Source organism: Oncorhynchus mykiss, chromosome 7 (genome assembly GCF_013265735.2).
Source record: "Oncorhynchus mykiss isolate Arlee chromosome 7, USDA_OmykA_1.1, whole genome shotgun sequence".
NCBI classification, from domain to species: domain Eukaryota; kingdom Metazoa; phylum Chordata; class Actinopteri; order Salmoniformes; family Salmonidae; genus Oncorhynchus; species Oncorhynchus mykiss.
This window is the reverse complement of record NC_048571.1, coordinates 37803523-37821031: the sequence shown is the minus strand read 5'-3', so window position 1 is coordinate 37821031 and position 17509 is coordinate 37803523. Positions and strand designations below refer to the sequence as shown.

At 43.3% G+C, this 17509-nt stretch overlaps 1 protein-coding gene across 1 annotated transcript in view; it reads left to right on the top strand.

The window, feature by feature from the left end:
• The window catches only part of LOC110527702 (protein phosphatase 1, regulatory subunit 16B), a 128646-nt gene extending 111428 nt beyond the window's left edge, over positions 1–17218 (top strand). The window contains exons 6-11 of the mRNA XM_021609156.2: positions 6975–7099; positions 13864–13989; positions 14207–14282; positions 14530–14659; positions 14943–15114; positions 15359–17218. Of these exons, the coding sequence (XP_021464831.1) occupies positions 6975–7099; positions 13864–13989; positions 14207–14282; positions 14530–14659; positions 14943–15114; positions 15359–15838 (1109 nt within the window). The 3' untranslated portion in view covers positions 15839–17218. The remainder of the gene's footprint in view (positions 1–6974; positions 7100–13863; positions 13990–14206; positions 14283–14529; positions 14660–14942; positions 15115–15358) is intronic.
• Positions 17219–17509: the final 291 nt, after the last annotated feature.

Below are 17509 nucleotides of genomic sequence, written 5' to 3'. Positions count from 1 at the left end.
CAGTTTAGGGTTAAAACAAAAATGAGAAACTTCTATGGCGGCCCAAGGAGAGGATTGGGAAATCCTGCCCATGAGCAGTGGTTTCCAACCGGTGTGCCTTGAGTAACTCTCAGGTGTGAGCGAAACCTTTCCTAATCTTGATTTTAAAAAGTAACACTCCCTTATGAACGTGACCTGTGTAATGCACATGTAATTTTCACTGGGAGCACCAGTGCCGCTCATATTATACATTGAATGGGACCTGGTTACATCTGTATCGTTGTTTTATGTCCCGTCCCGTCCCCCGTCCCCCCCCCCCCCCCCCAGTTTCCCGAAGTCCACGATCAGCTCCTTGGTCTTGCTGACGTTGAGGGAGATGTTGTTCTGGTACCACACTGCCAGGTCACCGACGGACTCCCTGTTGGCTCATCGTCGCCGGTGATCAGGCCTACCACCGTCATGTCGTCAGCCAAATTGATAATGGTGTTGGAGTTGTGCGTGGCCACCTAGTCCTGGGATAAAAGGGGAGTACAGAAGGGGACTAAGCACACCCCTGTGAGACTCCTGTGTTAAGGGTCAGCGTACTGGAGGTGATGTTGCCTACCCTCACCACCTTGGGTCAGCCCATCAGGATGTCAATGATCTAGTTGCAGAGGGAGGTGTTCAGTCACAGAGTCCTAAGCCTGGTGACGAACTTGGAGGGGATAATGGTGTGGAACGCTGAGCTGTAGTCAATAAACAGCATTCTCACGTAGATATTCCTCTTATTTAGGTGGGTAAGGGCAGTGTGGAGAGCAATTGAGATTGCGTCGTCTATGGATCTGTTGGGGTAGTATGCAAATTGGAGTAGGTCAAGGGTGGCTAGGATGATGGAGTTAATGTGTGCTATAACCAGCCTTCATGGTTACAGAAGTGTGTCCTACAGGGCGGTAATCATTGTGGCATGAAGCCTTAGAGTTCTTAGGAACAGGAATGATTGTGGTCATTTTAAAACATGGGGATTACAGACTGGGACAAGAAGAGGTTGAAAATGACAGTGATTATGCCTGCCAGCTGTTCGGGGCATGCTCTGCGAACGCACTCTGGAATACCAATGGGGCTCGCAGCCTTGCGGGTGTTGACCTGATTAAAGACCTTTCTCACGTCGGCTTTGGAGCGTGAAATCACCCAGTCCTCTAGGTCAGTGATGGCCCTCACTCGGCTCGATGTTGTTGTTGTCAAAGCGTGCACAAAATGCAATAAGTTTGTCTGGTAGAGAGGCATTTTTAGTGTCGTGACTTTACTTTCAGTAATCTGATGATTGTTATTTATCGAATCCACTAACTATTTTTAATAGCAATTAATGTAGCAATTAAGTCATTCGGAGTTTGGGGCACCACGAGAGCAGTTGCTTAAAGAGTTACCATCTCCCGAATTAAACTCGAAAGGTCTTTACTTATCACATCCATAAAACAGTCAACATATTAAATCATAACCTCTTATCATATCATCATTCTGAACAGTCAAAACTTTCTTGGATCTGCAAAACCCCCAGCCTTACTTGTGATTCAGTACTACACAAATTGGTTTAATTATTTATTTACTAGATAAATAAATGACACAGAATAAACATACACACTTAATACATGAGGAAAAGGTCCCTAGTGGACTGACACAATATGGTGATTTTTTTTTTCGGAAGGAAGGAAGGAAGGAAGGAAGGAAGGGAGAGAGAGAGAGAGACTTGTCATTGATACATTTTAGAAACTATTTTCACAGTAATCATATACTTTGAACATGAACCACCACCTGTTTGGAATAAGAAATCATGAATGTGTTTAACGGTACATGTGAATGGCTTCGTTCGCCATTTATCTCTGTCGGAACCAGCCCTCCTTAGGAAGGTAGTTGGCCTTTCAGCGGCACGCTTGTATGGCTCTAACTGTCCAGAAGGGGTCTCCCCTTTCCCGTCTTCTACTGTTGTTCACTCTGGAAGATGCTCCTTGGAAGTGGTTAGCCAGCCATGTCGACGGTTCCCATTGGTGATGAGAGTAGCATACTATGGTGATTTGAGAAGAGTAGTAGGATGGTCCCACTTAGATTCGCTTTCCTAGATATTTGGCTTATGACCGGTAATAAGCTGTACCAGTGATTGTCCGAGAGGAGAGTTTTCTCTCCACCTCATGTTGATGGTCAGATTTTGAACCACTTTACCTGTGCAGCTGCAGCCTGGCGATGTTCTGGTCTAGTCTGGGATTCATATTAATTCATATTACATGCACAACGTATTGGATGGAAACTTGACAGATAAAGGGGATATACACTGCTCAAAAAAATAAAGGGAACACTTAATCAACACAATGTAACTCCAAGTCAATCACACTTCTGGAAATCAAACTGTCCACTTAGGAAGCAACACTGATTGACAATACATTTAATTTGCAAATGGAATAGACAACAGGTGGAAATTATAGATAATTAGCAAGACACCCCCAATAAAGGAGTGGTTCTGCAGGTGGTGACTACAGACTATTTCTCTGTTCCTATGCTTCCTGGCTGATGTTTTGGTCACTTTTGAATGCTGGCGGTGCTTTCACTCTAGTGGTAGCATGAGTCGGAGTTTACAACCCACACAAGTGACTCAGGTAGTGCAGCTCATCCAGGATGGCACATCAATGCGAGCTGTGGCAAGAAGGTTTGCTGTGTCTGTCAGCGTAGTGTCCAGAGCATGGAGGCGCTACCAGGAGACAGGCCAGTACATCAGGAGACGTGGAGGAGTCCGTAGGAGGGCAACAACCCAGCAGCAGGACCGCTACCTCCGCCTTTGTGCAAGGAGGAGCAGGAGGAGCACTGCCAGAGCCCTGCAAAACAACCTCCAGCAGGCCACAAATGTGCATGTGTGCTCAAACGGTCAGAAACAGACTCCATGAGGGTGGTATGAGGGCCCGACGTTCACAGGTGGGGGTTGTGCTTACAGCCCAACACCGTGCAGAACGTTTGGCATTTGCCAGAGAACACCAAGATTGGCAAATTCGCCACTGGCGCCCTGTGCTCTTCACAGATGAAAGCAGGTTCACGCCGTGGAGAATGTTCTGCTGCCTGCAACATCCTCCAGCATGACGCATGACCGGTTTGGCGGTGGGTCAGTCATGTTGTGGGGTGGCATTCCATGTGCTCGCCAGAGGTATCCTGACTGCCATTAGGTACCGAGATGAGATCCTCAGACCCCTTGTGAGACCATATGCTGGTGCGGTTGGCCCTGAGTTCCTCCTAATGCAAGACAATGCTAGACCTCATGTGGCTGGAGTGTGTCAGCAGTTCCTGCAAGAGGAAGGCATTGATGCTATGGACTGGCCCGCCCGTTCCCCAGACCTGAATCCAATTGAGCACATCTGAGACATCATGTCTTGCTCCATCCACCAATGACACGTTGCACCACAGACTGTCCAGGAGTTGGCGGATGCTTTATTCCAGGTCTGGGAGGAGATCCCTCAGGAGACCATCCGCCACCTCATCAGGAGCATGCCCAGGCGTTGTAGGGAGGTCATACAGGCACGTGGAGGCCACACACACTACTGAACCTCATTTTGACTTGTTTGAAGGACCTTACATCAAAGTTGGATCAGCCTGTAGTGTGGTTTTCCTCTTTAATTTTGAGTGTGACTCCAAATCCAGACCTCTATGGGTTGATAAATTTGATTTCCATGGATCATTTTTGTGTGATTTTGTTGTCAGCACATTCAACTATGTAAAGAAAAAAGTATTTAATAAAAATATTTCATTCATTCAGATCTAGGATGTGTTATTTTAGTGTTCCCTTTATTTTTTTGAGAAGTGTACTTTCCAAGTTACAGTATTTCCTTTATAACCTTTTTAATTACATCAAAAAATAAAAACCAATATGACATTAGTTTTCTATAGATCATCTCTGACCATTCCCCGCATTCTTATGTTAGAAATATTTTTACAGTATTCACTTTAGAAACTGTTAAAGTTTCGGCGGGAAGATTGTTTACAAAGACATTCCTTTGGTTAATATTGGAGAGGGAGACCTCTCTGGATCTCCTTTCCTTTAATTTGATCAAACCGGTCCAAAGCTGTCAAACCGGTCCAGTTCCATCCTCCCCTCTGAGGTTCTGGTTACGGTCATCCACCGCCAAGCTGATCTGACCCATTCTGATCCTCACAGGACCATCATGACATTGGGCAGATCACGGTTGGGTCTTCATTTGTTATCACAATGGACTGTAGCCCCTGCCACATGTGGCGGGCTTTGGAGCCTGTGTAATATGATTCCACCTTGTTTCTATATTGTCCTTTTGCTTGTTTGATGACTCTGCGGAGGTCATAGCGGGCCTTCTTGTACTTATTCCTGTCTTTTGCCGTAGCATCAGGATTGTATATGAAAGCTCTGTGTGGGGTAGCCCTGCTCTTTAGTTTAACACCAACCTCGGTGTTCGTTAAGCTCCAGCTTATTTCTTTTGTCCTGAGATAGAATGTATGCAGCAGTCACAATAACAACTGAAGACTCCCTCGAGATATAAGGGTCGGCATTTGACCATCAGGTTTTCAAAGATTCTTAAAAAGTGGTCGACACTTCAACCGCGCTGGAATTGGCACAGTAGTTGGGGTTGAAGGGGAGGCAAACCCCCCCACCCCCCCATTTTATTTTCCCTACTCCAATGTGCTGTGACTGGGGAATCCATCAAGTTGGATAGCCGTGGGGGGTATCTTGTCCAAGAGAAATGTTTCTGAAGAGCAAAGAATATTGCAGTTCCGAGAGTCCCGTTGGTAGCAAATCCACGATCGGAGGTCATCCGTTGTACATTAGCCAGGAGGGGAGAGGTGGCAGGTTTTGCCTTTGCCTTATCTCTCCAGGATCTGTCCTATATTGCCTCTGTAACACCAGTGTTTCATCTTGGGTAGCCCGAAAATTGGGTTGGAATTACAGAGAGAGCCCATGAGTCGAAGTAGAAATTGGGGTAAATGTACTGCTCATCTGATGTTCAAGAGTTCTTGTCAGTTGTAAGAAATTATAGTGGTTACATTTCTTGAAAATAGTGTAAAAATAAATGTCAAAATAGCAAAGGTGAGTCAGAGCTTGCAAAACGGTGGCCATCCGGTACGGCGCCCTCTTGTGTCATGAGGTGATGGCAGTAGATAAATGGAACAACAATGGGCATCAGGATCTCGTCACGGTATCTCTGTGCATTCAAATTGCCATCAATAAAATGTTATTGTGTTCATTGTCCATAGCTTATGTCTGCCCATACCATAACCCCAACGACGCCACCTTGGGGTACTCTGTTCACAACGTTGACATCAGCAAACCGCTCGCCCACATAACGCCATACAGTGTGTGCTATCTGCTCGGTACAGTTGAAACCGGGGTTCATCCATGAAGAGCACACTTCTCCAGCAAGCCATTGGCCATCGAAGGTGAGCATTTGCCCACTGAAGTCAGTTACGACGCTGAACTGCAGTCGGGTCAATACCCTGGTGTGGACGACGAGCATACATATGAGCTTCCATGAGACGGTTTCTGACAGGTTCCGCAGAAATTATTCAGTTGTGCAAACCCACAGTTTCATCAGCTGTCTGCGTGGCTGGTCTCAGACGATCCCGCAGGTAAAGAAGCCCGACATGGAGGCTGACGTGGTTACACGTGGTCTGCGCTTGTGAGGCCAGTTTGACATACTGACAGATTCTCTAAAATGACTTTGGAGGTGATTTATGGTAGAGAAATTAACATTAAATTATATGGCAAGGTAAACATTTCTGCAGTCAGCATGCCAATTGCACTCTCCCTCAAAACTTGAGACATCTGTGGCATTGTGTTGTGTGTCAAAACTGCACATTTTACAGTGGCCTTTTATTGTCTCCAGCACAAGATGTACCTGTGTAATGATCATGCTGTTTAATCAGCTTCTTGATTTGCCACACCTGTCGGATGGACGGATTATGTTGGCAAAGGAGAAATGCTCACTAACAGAGATGTAAACAAATGTGTGCACAAAAAGATTGAGAGAAATAAGCATTTTGTGCGTATTTATTTCAGCCCATGAAACATGGGACCAACTCTTTACGTGTTGCGTTCAAATCCAGGCTCTGGCTGTGCCACGCAAGGACATTCAGAGACTTGTCCCGAAGCCATTCCTGCGTTGTCTTGGCTGTGTGCTTAGGGTTGTTGTCCTGTTGGAAGGTGAACCTTCGTCTCAGTCTGAGGGCCTGAGCACTCTGGAGCAGGTTTTCATCAAGGATCTCTCTGTACATTGCTCCGTTCATCTTTCCCTCGATCCTGACTAGTCTCCCAGTCCCGGCCACTGAAAAACATCCCAACAGTCTGATGCTGCCAACTTTAGGAATAGTCTTGGTGGTTCCAAACTTCTTCCATTTAATAATGGAGGCCACTGTGTTCTTGGGGATGTTTTGGTACCCTTCCCTAGATCTGTGCCTTGACACAATCCTGTCTCTGAGCTCTACGGATAATTCCTTCAACCTCATGGCTTAGTTTTTGATCTGACATGCGCTGTCAACTGTGGGACCTTAAATAGACAGATGTGTGCCTTTCCAAGTATGTCCTTTCAATTGAATTTACCACATGTGAACTCCAATCAAGTTGTAGAAACATCTCAAAAATGATCAATGGAAACAGGATGCACTTCAGCTTCTCAACTTCTCATCGCATAGGGTCTTAATACTTATGTAAATAAGGGTTTTCAGTTTTTTTTAATTTTTATTTGCACATAAAAAACTGTTCTCGCTTTGTCATTATGGGGTATTGTGTGTAGATTTGAGTAAAAATGTGCATTTAATCAATTTTAGAATGAGGCTGTAATGTAACAAACTGTCTAAAGTCAAGTGGTCTGAATACTTTTCGAATGCACTCTACTGGCCTGTTTACGCATCCAACAGGTAGTTGTTGGTACCATGCTGGAAGAGATGTGGTTCAGAACAGGGTGTCATCTGTCTGTCTGTCTGACTTATATCACTTCTTATCTGTTTTTGATTGACAGGCATCACCCAGGAGATGATCAACGAGACCCGGGCGTCTGTAGAGAGGAGAATGATGGGAGATATCCAGGAGCTGCTGACTGCGGGAGAGGACGTCAACCGCCACGACTCACAAGGAGCTACTCTGGTGAGATGATATATACAACCAGACTTCTGGAAGTATTGGATCCCTTGATGAAGATGAACAAAAAAATACTAAAATAAATAATACAAATCATGAGCTATGCATATTTTTTTCAATTATGTTATTTCATTCAAGTACAATTGCTTAGAGAAAGAGATTTTGTTTAACAAGTAATTCAAATTCAAATACAATATTTTTAAAAAGTGTTTAACAAATCAAAACACATTTTCTATTTGAGATTCTTCAAAGTAGGCACCCTTTGCCTTGATGACAGCTTTGCACACTCTTGGCATTCTCTTAACAAGCTTCATGAGGTAGTCACCCGGAATGCAGTTTAATTAACAGGTGTTAAAAGTACTTTTGTGGAATTTCTTTCCTTCTTAATGCGGTTGATCCAATCAGTTGTGTTGTGACAAGGTAAGGGTGGTACACAGAAGAGCCCTATTTGGTAAAAGACCAAGTCCATATTGTGGCAAGAACAACTCAAATCATCAAAGAGAAACGATAGTTCATCATTACTTTAAGACGGGTTAGTCATTCTGGAAAATTTCAAGAACTTTGTCAAATTTGTTCAAGCTCAGTATCAAAAACCATCCAGCGCTATGATTTAACTGGCTCTCATGATGACCGCCACAGGAAAGGAAGACCCAGAGTTACCTCTGCTGCAGAGGATAAGTTCATTCGTTAACTGCACCTCAGATTGCAGCCCAAATAAATGCTTCACAGCGTTGAATTAACAGACCCATCTCAACATCAACTGTTCAGGGGAGACTGCGTGAATCAGGCCTTCATGGTCGAATTGCAATTAATATTTTTTAAACACTACTAAAGGACACCAATACAATAAGAAGAAGAGACTTGCTTGGGCCAAGAAACACGAGCAATGGAATTAGACTGGTGGAAATCTGTCCAAATTTGAGATTTTTGGCTCCAACCGCAGTGTATTTGTGAGACGCAGAGTAGGTGAGCGGATGATCTCCGTATGTGTGGTTCCCACCGTGAAGCATGGAGGAGGAGGTGTGATGTGTGGGGGTGCTTTGCTGGTGACACTGTCAGTGATTAAAAAAAAAAAATTCAAGTCACACTTAACCAGCATGGCTACCACAGCGTTCTGCAGCGATCTGGTTTGCGCTTCGTGGGACTATAATTTGTTTTTCAACAGGACAATGGCCCAACACACCTCCAGGCTGTGTAAGGGCTATTTAACCAAGAAGGAGTGATGGAGTGCTGCATCAGATGACCTGGCCTCCACAATCACCTGACCTCAACCGAATTGAGATGGCTTGGGATGAGTTGGACTGCAGAGTAAAGGAGAAGCAGCCAACAAGTGCTCAGCATATGTGGGAACTACTTCAAGACTGTTGGAAAATCATTCCAGGTGAAGCTGGTTGAGAGAATGCCAAGAGTGTGCAAAGCTGTCATCAAGGCAAAGGGTGGCTATTTTGAAGATTTTTGGAGATTACACATGGAATGTGTGACTTTCTTTGTTATGGTAGTTTATATTTTGAAGAATCTAAAATATATTTTTGATTTAACACTTTTTAAGTTACTACATGATTCCATATGTGTTATTTCATAGTTTTGATGTCTTCGCTATTATTCTACAATGTATAAAATAGTAAAAATAAAGAGAAACCCTCGAATGAATAGGTGTGTCCAAACTTTTGACTGGTACTATATACATAAAGAGATCATGTACAGTGGGGCTTTTACCTTTTGTGTGCTTTGAACTGAAGAACTGAAGGAACTGAATCTGAATGAGTAGCTGTGGCAATAAGAATGTAGTATAGGTTGTAAAGGAATGTGTCATGCCAGTGCCTAGCCTACTGTGAGGATCACATGCTGTGATTAAGGATTATGATATAAAAACACTGCATGAAAGGATGTCTCAATCGAAAATAAAGACAATTGAATTAAACAAATCAGGAAGTGGACATTAAAGTATACTATCCCAAAATAATGAGCCAAAGGTCATATACAGTAACCAGTCAATGGCCACATAACATGGATTAGTATTTATGCATCTAGTTTACTGGGAAAGGTCAACCTTTCAAACAAACACACACACACACACACACACACACATAAAGAGAGGGAGACACACGCAGAGAGAGAGAGAGAGTCGGAGAGAGAGAAAGATGTACAGGCAGGCGTGAAAGGCCAGGCGAGGACAAGGGATGATCCTTTTGGCTGACTGTCAACCAGCGGTAATCTTTAAAGTAGCTGTCTCATGAAAATCTCACTTTTTTAAAAGTTCATATTCTGTTAACTCATACCCAAATGTTATTGACTCATACTATACTTCTATTTGTGGATAAAGCATAAATTGGAGAAAGAACACTTTAAAAAAATTCACCTCAAACTTGTATCTCAAACAGACCATTTAAAAAAAAGATTGCTATTTCTTCACGCTAATTCATTTAGCAGACAAGATTTGCTTTGGATTCTGTGGCATATTTTAATTTTATAGTATGAAGATCACAATTGGAATTTTTTTCCAAACCATTTCAAAGAAAGTGCGCACATGCAGCTATTCTGTGTTGAGCGGTTAACAAAGAAACTGGTCCTCCTGTATGTTTAATTTAGAATTATTTATACAACTTTAGTTGTGATACAAACGTTGGGCTATATGTTTTGAAGGTTAATACATTCTAAGTCTGCGTGATGGGACTCTAATGATGATTTGAAAAAAGTGGCAAGCTACACACACTTCATCACTCTCTCATTCACAATTTGACAAGCACTTGATAATATTCTCACCAGGCCTTAAATTTCCCGGCGGCATCCTCCTTGTGTGGCCGTAAATGCACCCTAAAAAATCCATACCTTTTGTGGCCGTTGTGCCCTTGGGCTGAATATAATAAGCTAATAGTCATTTCAATTTTCCAGCTGCCGTGCTCCGAAGCACCTCTCTTTTCTTCATCCAACGAGATTAGTAGGCCAACAGCAAAATCACTAGCCCATGTCAATCTACCATCCCCAATAGCACAAATGACCTATTCTATTGGTCAACTTGTCCTTCTGTGCAATAAATACATTTTCCAAACCTACGCTAGAACAGTTGGGGAGATGCGATAGATCCCAAATGAATACAACCACTCGCTTCAAAAAAACGTTGCTTTTTAATTAGGCTGACCATTTAGCTTAAAATGTTGATAAACTATGAGGCAATTTCTTCACATTATAAGCATAGCAATGTGCATACAGCAGTAGGCTATACGCGCAAATGTTCCAAAATGTAATCAATGAGCTGGAAAACACTGCTCCCGAAAGTGACGGCAAATGCGATTATGCATGTAATGCTTTATTATAAAAGTGCATTTTTATGGGGGAAATGATCTCCCCCAAAGTAGAAAATCCCGCGCAGCTTATGTGTGCCAGTTAAACTCGACACCGGTTAGAAAGCAGATGAATGTGCTTAATTTTAAGAAGTTATTTGGACACTTTAGTTGTGACACAAACTTTATCAAAACATATAGGCCTATGGGCTAGGATACATGAGGTGTGATACTAACCTTATTAAAACATATAGGCCTATGGGCTAGGATACATGAGGTGTGATACTAACCTTATTAAACCATATAGGCCTATGGGCTAGGATACATGAGGTGTGATACTAACCTTATTAAAACATATAGGCCTATGGGCTAGGATACATGAGGTGTGATACTAACCTTATTAAAACATATAGGCCAATGGGCTAGGATACATGAGGTGTGATACTAACCTTATTAAACCATATAGGCCTATGGGCTAGGATACATGAGGTGTGATACTAACCTTATTAAACCATATAGGCCTATGGGCTAGGATACATGAGGTGTGATACTAACCTTATTAAACCATATAGGCCTATGGGCTAGGATACATGAGGTGTGATACTAACCTTATTAAAACATATAGGCCTATGGGCTAGGATACATGAGGTGTGATACTAACCTTATTAAAACATATAGGCCAATGGGCTAGGATACATGAGGTGTGATACTAACCTTATTAAACCATATAGGCCTATGGGCTAGGATACATGAGGTGTGATACTAACCTTATTAAACCATATAGGCCTATGGGCTAGGATACATGAGGTGTGATACTAACCTTATTAAAACATATAGGCCTATGGGCTAGGATACATGAGGTGTGATACTAACCTTATTAAACCATATAGGCCTATGGGCTAGGATACATGAGGTGTGATACTAACCTTATTAAACCATATAGGCATATGGGCTAGGATACATGAGGTGAGTGACTATGATTTGAAAAGCTGGGCATCATTCACAAGTGCTAGGTTAATATTGTCACCAATCAGACTATTCTTAATTTAATGTTGTCTTTACATATACTAAATAATACAGTGCATTAGGAAAGTATTCAGACCCCTTGAATTTTTCTACATTTTGTTACGTTACAGCCTTATTCTAAAATGGATTAAATGTTGTTTTTTTTCCCTTATCAATGGACACAATACCCCATAATGACAAAGTTAAAACATTTTTTCATTTCATTTGAGCAAATGTATGAAAAATAACAAAAATAAATTATTTACATAAGCATTCAGACCCTTTGCTATGAGACTTGAAATTGAGCTCAGGTGCATCCTGTTTCAATTGATCATCCTTGAGATTTTTCTATAACTTGACTTGATTCCACCTGTGGTAAATGTAATTGATTGGACATGATTTGAGTTCCCACAGTGCCTCGACACAATCCTGTCTACTGACAATTCCTTTGACCTCATGGCTTGGTTCTTGCTCTGACATTATATAGGCAGGTGTGTACCTTTCCAAATCATGTCCAATCAATTGAATTTACCACAGGTGGATTCCAATCAAGTTGTAGAAACATCTGAAGGATGCTCAATAAAAACAAGATGTACCTGAGCTCAAATTCGAGTCTCATAGCAAAGGATCTGAATACGTATGTAAATAATTTATTTTTGTTATTTTTGCCAAAAGGCATCTAACAAGATTCTCTGGTCTGATGAAACCAAGAATGAACTCATTGGCCTGAATGCCAAACGTCACGTCTGGAGGAAACCTGGCACCATCTCTGTGATGAAGCATGGTGGTGGCAGCATCAGACTGTTGGGATGTTTTTCAGTGGCCGAGACTGGGAGACTAGTCAGGATCGAGGGAAAGATGAATGGAGCAATGTACAAAGAGATTCTTGATGAAAAACTGTTCCAGAGATCTCAAGACCTCAAACTGGGGCGAAGGTTCACCTTCCAACAGGACAACGACCCTAAGCACACAGCCAAGAAAACACAGGAGTGGCTTCGGGACTCGGATCTCGGAATGTACTTACGTGGCCCAGCCAGATTCCGGACTTGAACCAGATCGAACATCTCTGGAGAGACCTGAAAATAGCTGTGCAGGGATGCTCCCATCCAACTTGACCTGACAGAGCTTGAGAGGATCTGCAGAGAAGAATGGGAGAAACTCCCCCAATACAGGTGTGCAAAGCTTGTAGCGTCATACCCAAGAAGACCCGAGGCTGTAATCGCTGCCAAAGGTGCTTCAACAAAGTGTCTGAATTTTTATGTAAATGTGATAGTTCAGTTTTTTCTTTGTATAAATTTGCAAAAATGTCAACCTGTTTTTGCTTTGTCATTATGGGGTATTATGTGTAGATTGATGAGAAAAAAAATATTTAATCAATTTCAGAATAAGGCTGTAACGTAACAAAATGTAGAAAAAATTAAAGTGGTCTGAATACTTTTCAAATGCACTGTATATAGACAGGTGTGTGCCTTTCCAAATCATGTCCAATCAATTGAATTTACCACAGGTGGACTCCAATCAAGTTGTAGAAACATCTCAAGGATGATCAATGGAAACAGGATGCACTTGAGCTCAATTTCAAATCTCATAGCAAAGGGTCTGAATACTTATGTAAATGAGGTATTTCAGTTTTTTTATTATTAATACATTTGCAAACATTTCAAAAAACCTGTTTTCACTTTGTCATTATAGGGTATTGTGTGTAGATTGAGGGGGAAATAATATTTCATCCATTTTAGAATAAGGCTGTAACAAAGTGGAAAAAGTGGAGGGGATCTGAATACTTTTATAATGCACTGTAAATAACAAATGGAAGAAGTTTTTACCATGTTTCATCTTCATACCAGCCAGGTAGGCTATACTGCTGTTGTAAAGTGAAGCAATGTGCTTAATATTCGGAAAGTTCATAAATAAATATACTAGGCCTAGCCTATAGGAAAGTATTTTTAATAGAGGCCATCAAAACTCTGTTTTCTCATGCAATTGCATAGCCTGTGGAAATGTTATGCAACATCAGCTCATGGTTACTCCTGAAGTGTTTGATTTAGATTTTAGATCACATTTGCGTTGATGTCAGAGTGATTAGAGGGACAATAGAGTGCTGAGTACCAGGCAGTTAGCTGGTTTGTTATGCTACTAATGACCATCAAGCAGCATCATAGCTTGGAGAAGCCTAATTACCATAACGTGGAATTTGACTGCCGTCATGACTCGTGAATGCTGGTGTGGTGGTAATACCGGTAATACGCTCACCGTAACAGCCCTATCAGAGTTAGCTTCCAACTTCGGTCCCAGTCTATCGATGGTTAATATATTTCTGAGAAAGGACAGAAAGAGTGACACAAAAGAATCCCAAGAGGACATTAGATGCCTTATATCAAAATAGTATGCAGGGAATCTTTTTAAATAAAAATATGTGTTGAAGTAGCGAACACTCTAAACTGACTACATTCCATCTGTTGTCTCTCCTGTAACCCCATGCAGCTCCACATTGCAGCAGCTAATGGCTACGTCCAGGGTGCAGAGCTGCTGCTGGAGGGAGGGGCCAGGATGGACCTGAGAGACACTGACGGATGGCAGCCGCTCCACGCCGCAGCCTGCTGGGGTCAGGTGAGGTAACAAACACACACACACAGGGGAGCATGGACACACGAGGAGTGCACAGAAATGTACACGGGCACACGTACACACGGGCTCAGGCACACAAGGGCAAACGCAGACGCAGACACACACAGATGCATACAAATGAACACAAACACACACACTCTCTCTGAACGTGATTGTGGATGGCCATGTAAATACTCATAGATACTCTCCATTGTTCCAGATGCATGTAGCAGAGCTGTTGGTTTCTCACGGTGCCAGTCTCAATGCCAAGACCTACCTAGAGGAGACACCCATTGGTAAGTCGGCCCTATAGAGATCAAAACTTAAGAGAACCTTATGACCTCTCTGTTGTTCTATCTCTGTGGTCTGCCCTGACCTGCTGTTTATCATGAGAACGATGATGCTATACTGTGTAAGTGATCACTGTACTAGGGTCTAAAACCCAATAGGAACCCCACACGGCCACCCCAGAGCAGAAGTTGTGGATTGTTGTGTTTTGGTTTATGTGTGAGCTCTGACTGCTGACCTTTCTGTGACCTGTAGACCTGTGCGAGGACGAGGAGTTCCGTGCCATCCTGTTGGACCTGAAACACAAACACGATATTATCATGAAGTCTCAGCTCAAACACAAGACCTCCCTGTGTAGGAGGACGTCCAGCGCAGGCAGCCGTGGGTACGTACTGACCTCTGCTGGACAGAGAGGAAAACTGCACACTAGTTTTGGGTGCTGTTCAATGGTGAGCCACAACATAAGGGATGGGCTGTTTTTGTTACAGCCTAGCACTAACACATAATTGAACTAATAGCTGCATTTTCTTATTAGCCGAATCAGGTGTGTTAGTGCTGGGAATCCTAGTTACTAGCCTGGGATAAAACTAAAGTGTGCCAGGATTAGGACAAAGAAACCATGACCCCTGAACTAATTCCTGGACCCCCTTCTCCTCCTCTCTGTATAGAAAAGTGGTGCGGCGGGCCAGCTTGTCTGACAGACACAACCTTCGTGTGAAGGAATATGAGACCGAGGCCATCGTGTGGAGAGGTGGGAGGGAAGGAGGGAGGGAGGAGCAGGAGAAAGAGAAGGAGGCAGACCAGGAGAACAGCCATCTGATCAATACGACTGTTACTATGGTTAGTATGGAGGAATGTTTCTCCTATCGCAAATGCAAATCATGTTTGTGTGTGTAAACAAGACCATGCAGCTTATCATTTGACAAAGTAATGACCAGCCTCTAGTCTAGTTAGTCAACTATCCGTCTATTTCGTTTGTGGAGGAAATCAGAGTAAAGGTTTGTTACAGTAATTGATAGCAGTAGTTGGTAACAGTATTGAGTAACCGTTAGTAACAGTAATCTTAATGTTCTCTGTCTCCCAGGTGATTCCGGTGAAGCCAGCAGCGGAGAGGCCCAAGCTCCAGAAAATCCTTAAAGATCCTAGTGGCATCATCAAACAAAACGGCATCATCTCCACGACGACGTCTACGCCCGCTCCCAGTCAGTCGCCGGCCACCAATGGTGAGGCTCCATCCCCTGACACGAAGAGTATGGCGTCCATTCCGCTGCCCGAGGACTCTTCCTCCTTGCCCAGGGAGCGTGCTCAGACACTATCAGAACTTAAAAAGCAGAGGTCGGCCGCCAAGCTGCTCAACCACCCTCTCCTCAACGGTCACCTTGGAAACGGCTCCACAGAAACCGCCGAGCCCCAGAGCCCTGTGGACTCCCGCATGCCGCTGGTCTCCTCCAATGGCAGCGCAGTTTACTACACCCCGGCCAGCGGGGACCCACCCATCCTCAAACTGAAACAGCCAATAGATGATGAGGAACTAAAGGGGCACAGCTGCTGCTGTGTCTCCTAGGGAGGGGTGGAGGTCACCCCAAGACACTGATTTAAGGTCAGGTTTACTATGTTCTCCTCCAGTGCATTAAGGTTAGGGTTCGAGGAGGGTAAACTGACCGTAGATCTGTGTAAAAGGGTAACTTCTTCCCGGATAGAGTGTACCAGAGCAGGATGGTCATGTGACTGAAGCAGGAAGAGATTGCACAGCGGGACACCAAAATGCAGAGCCAAGGTCCAAGAATGCAATAGGAGTGGAGCTGGTTCAGCCAGGTGATTGGTTACCTGCCCCTACTCCCTAGTTTTCCTACCCACTGCTGTTTCAACTCCTGGCCACACCAGTATGGAGGATAGGATAACCTTAGAGAAATCGAGTAAAAGATGACTTGGGGAAGAGCCAAACGGTGATAGCTTGTGGTCGATTGACAGGGCAGGTATGTGGTGGACACTGTTGATCTCCCTATGGAGTGGGTGGCTGAGATGGTCCATAGACCTTAAGAGTATGGAGGATTCCCCTACCCCCCCGGAGAACGGGCATGCCACTGTGATAGATTGTGGTTGATGTAGAGGGTAAGGAAGTGGAACGAGATGGCCCTTATCCCCTATGAGGAGAGAACTCTGGTGCCCTATAAAGGGATGGATGCCGAGGCAGCGTGCTCTCCCATGTTAAGCGTATGTGGTGTCTTACTTTTGACTGAATCACTGTTTTCAAACCACATTCTTACTTTATCCACTGTTTCTGAAATTTCTTTGAGGAAAAAATACTCCAACATATCAGAATACTCTCTCTGTGTTTTTACTGAAACAAAGAGGGATACTCTTTCTTAAGACGTATTCTTGTTCAAATGCTGACTATTTCAGAAAAGGGAAGGAATGGTCTATACCAGGGTGGCAGGTAGCCTAGCGGCTAGCGCGTTGGACCAGTAACTGAAAGGCTGCTGGTTTGAATCCCCGAGCCAACAAGGTGAAAAAAATCTGTCGATGTGCCCTTGAGCAAAGCACTTAACCCTAATTGCCCCTGTAAGTTGCTCTGGATAAAAGCATCTTCTACATGACTAAAATGTAAATAACAAAACAGAACAGTATTACAGTCAACGATCTATCTGCTCCTGTGAAGAAGGAGGATTGGAGCACTGCACTATAGACATTTGAAACAATGCAGCATTAAACTCATCATCCGTCCTGATCCGAACTTGCATCGATAAAGGTGGTAAAACGGTGTTTGATATGCCCATGTCTTTTTGCTTATTTGTAGGTAATTTAAGCAAAAATAATTGCTTGAAAATACAGTGCATACGGAAAGTATTCAGTCCCCTTGACTTTTTCCACATTTTGTTACGTTACAGACTTATTATAAAATGTATTAAGTAAATGAAAAATCCTCATCAATCTACACACAATACCCCATAATGACAAAGTGAAAACAGTTTTGTTTTATGTTTCCATTGATCATCCTTGAGATGTTTCTACAACTTGATTGGAGTCCACCTATGGTAAATTCAATTGGACATGATTTGGAAAGGCAGACACCTGTCTATAAGGTCCCACAGTTCACAGTGCACGTCAGAGCAAAAACCAAGCCATGAGGTCAAAGGAATTGTCCGTAGAGCTCCGAGACAGGATTGTGGTGGTACAGATCTGGAGAACTGTACCAAAAAAATGTCTGCAGCATTGAAAGTCCCCAAGAACACAG